Raw genomic sequence first — 1,556 nt, forward strand, 5'->3', positions numbered from 1 at the left:
AGCACCGCCGCCGTCAGACCCACCCCCGACGAGCCACGGCCCGTCGTTTACTGGCCTGGGCAGGGAGAGGGGGGAAAGGGGGTCAGGAAGGGGGGGGAGCAACCCCAGAGAGTCCTGGAGCGACCCCCAGGTCACCTCTCAAAGGGGGTCACCAAGACCCAGGAGCATCAACCCAACAGGGGTTGGGTGGGGAGGAAGGAAAGGGGTGAGGAAGAGGAGGAAGAGGAGGAAGAGGAGGCTGAGGAGGAAGGAGGAGGCTGAGGAGGAGCAGCAGGGGGTGAGGAAGGCCCCCCCCAGGACCAGGGCCCCCCCCTCCAGCACCAGCTCCCCGCTCCGGGGGTCCCGCAGCACCGCCGCCGTCAGACCCACCCCCGACGAGCCACGGCCCGTCGTGTACTGGCCTGGGGGAGCAGAGGGGGGAAAAGGGGTCAGGAAGGGGAGGGAGCAACCCCAGAGAGTCCTGGAGCGACCCCCAGGTCACCTCTCAAAGGGGGTCACCAAGACCCAGGAGCATCAACCCAACAGGGGTTGGGTGGGGAGGAAGGAAATGGGGGAGGAAGAGGAGGAGAAGGTGAGGAAGAGAAGGGGTGAGGAAGAGGAGGGGAGGGTGAGGAAGAGGAGGAGAGAAGGAAGAAGGCTCCTGGAGGACCCTCAGAGCTCCTGGAGTGACCTCAGAGCTCCTGGAGGGACCCCCAGGTCATCCCCTCAAAGGGGGTCACCAAGACCCAGGAGCATCAACCCAACAGGGGTTGGGTGGGGAGGAAGGAAAGGGGGGAGGAAGAGGAGGAAGAGAAGGGGTGAGGAAGAGGAGGGGAGGGTGAGGAAGAGGAGGAGAGAAGGAAGAAGGCTCCTGGAGTGACCTCAGAGCTCCTGGAGCGACCCCCAGGCCACCCCTCAAAGGGGGTCACCAAGACCCAGGAGCATCAACCCAACAGGGGTTGGGTGGGGAGGAAGAAGAGGACGAAGATGAGGATGAAGAAGAGGATGAGGATGAAGATGATGATAAAGAGGATGAAGATGATGATGAAGATGAGGATGAAGGTCACTCACTCCTGGGCGCCAGGCGGTCGATGTAGCACAGGAAGGGGACGGGGAGGAGGAGGAGGATGAAGAAGAGAATGAAGAAGAGGATGAGGATGAAGAAGAGGAAGATGAGGATGATGAAGAAGAGGATGATGATGAAGAAGATGATGATGAAGGTCACTCACTGCGCGGCGCCAGGCGGTCGATGTAGCACAGGAAGGGGACGGGGAGGAGGATGAAGAAGGGGATGAAGATGAAGATGAAGGTGAGGATGAAGATGAAGATGAAGAAGAGGATGATGAAGATGAAGAAGAGGAAGATGAGGATGATGAAGGTGACTCACTGCGCGGCGCCAGGCGGTCGATGTAACAGAGCAGTTGGGATTTGGCCACGCCGGGGTCTCCCATCAGGCAGATGTTGATGTTCCCTGGGAAGGGGGGCGGGAAGAGGGTCAGGAAACGGGAATTCGGGGAGGGAAACCCGGATTTGGGGTCCCAAAACCCGGATTTGGGGAGGGAAACCCGGATTTGGGG

At 60.5% G+C, this 1,556-nt stretch overlaps 1 protein-coding gene across 1 annotated transcript in view; it reads left to right on the plus strand.

The window, feature by feature from the left end:
* Positions 1–1,437: 1,437 nt before the first annotated feature.
* Positions 1,438–1,556, plus strand: part of MCM7 (minichromosome maintenance complex component 7) — a gene marked incomplete at its 3' end in the record, with an annotated part of 13,385 nt that continues 13,266 nt past the window's right edge. Inside the window, exon 1 of the mRNA XM_017840061.1 lies at positions 1,438–1,462. Coding sequence (XP_017695550.1) covers positions 1,438–1,462 — 25 coding nt within the window. The remainder of the gene's footprint in view (positions 1,463–1,556) is intronic.

The sequence above is a fragment of the Lepidothrix coronata genome, unplaced genomic scaffold, assembly GCF_001604755.1.
Source record: "Lepidothrix coronata isolate B3197 unplaced genomic scaffold, Lepidothrix_coronata-1.0 Scaffold761, whole genome shotgun sequence".
In the NCBI taxonomy this organism is placed as follows: domain Eukaryota; kingdom Metazoa; phylum Chordata; class Aves; order Passeriformes; family Pipridae; genus Lepidothrix; species Lepidothrix coronata.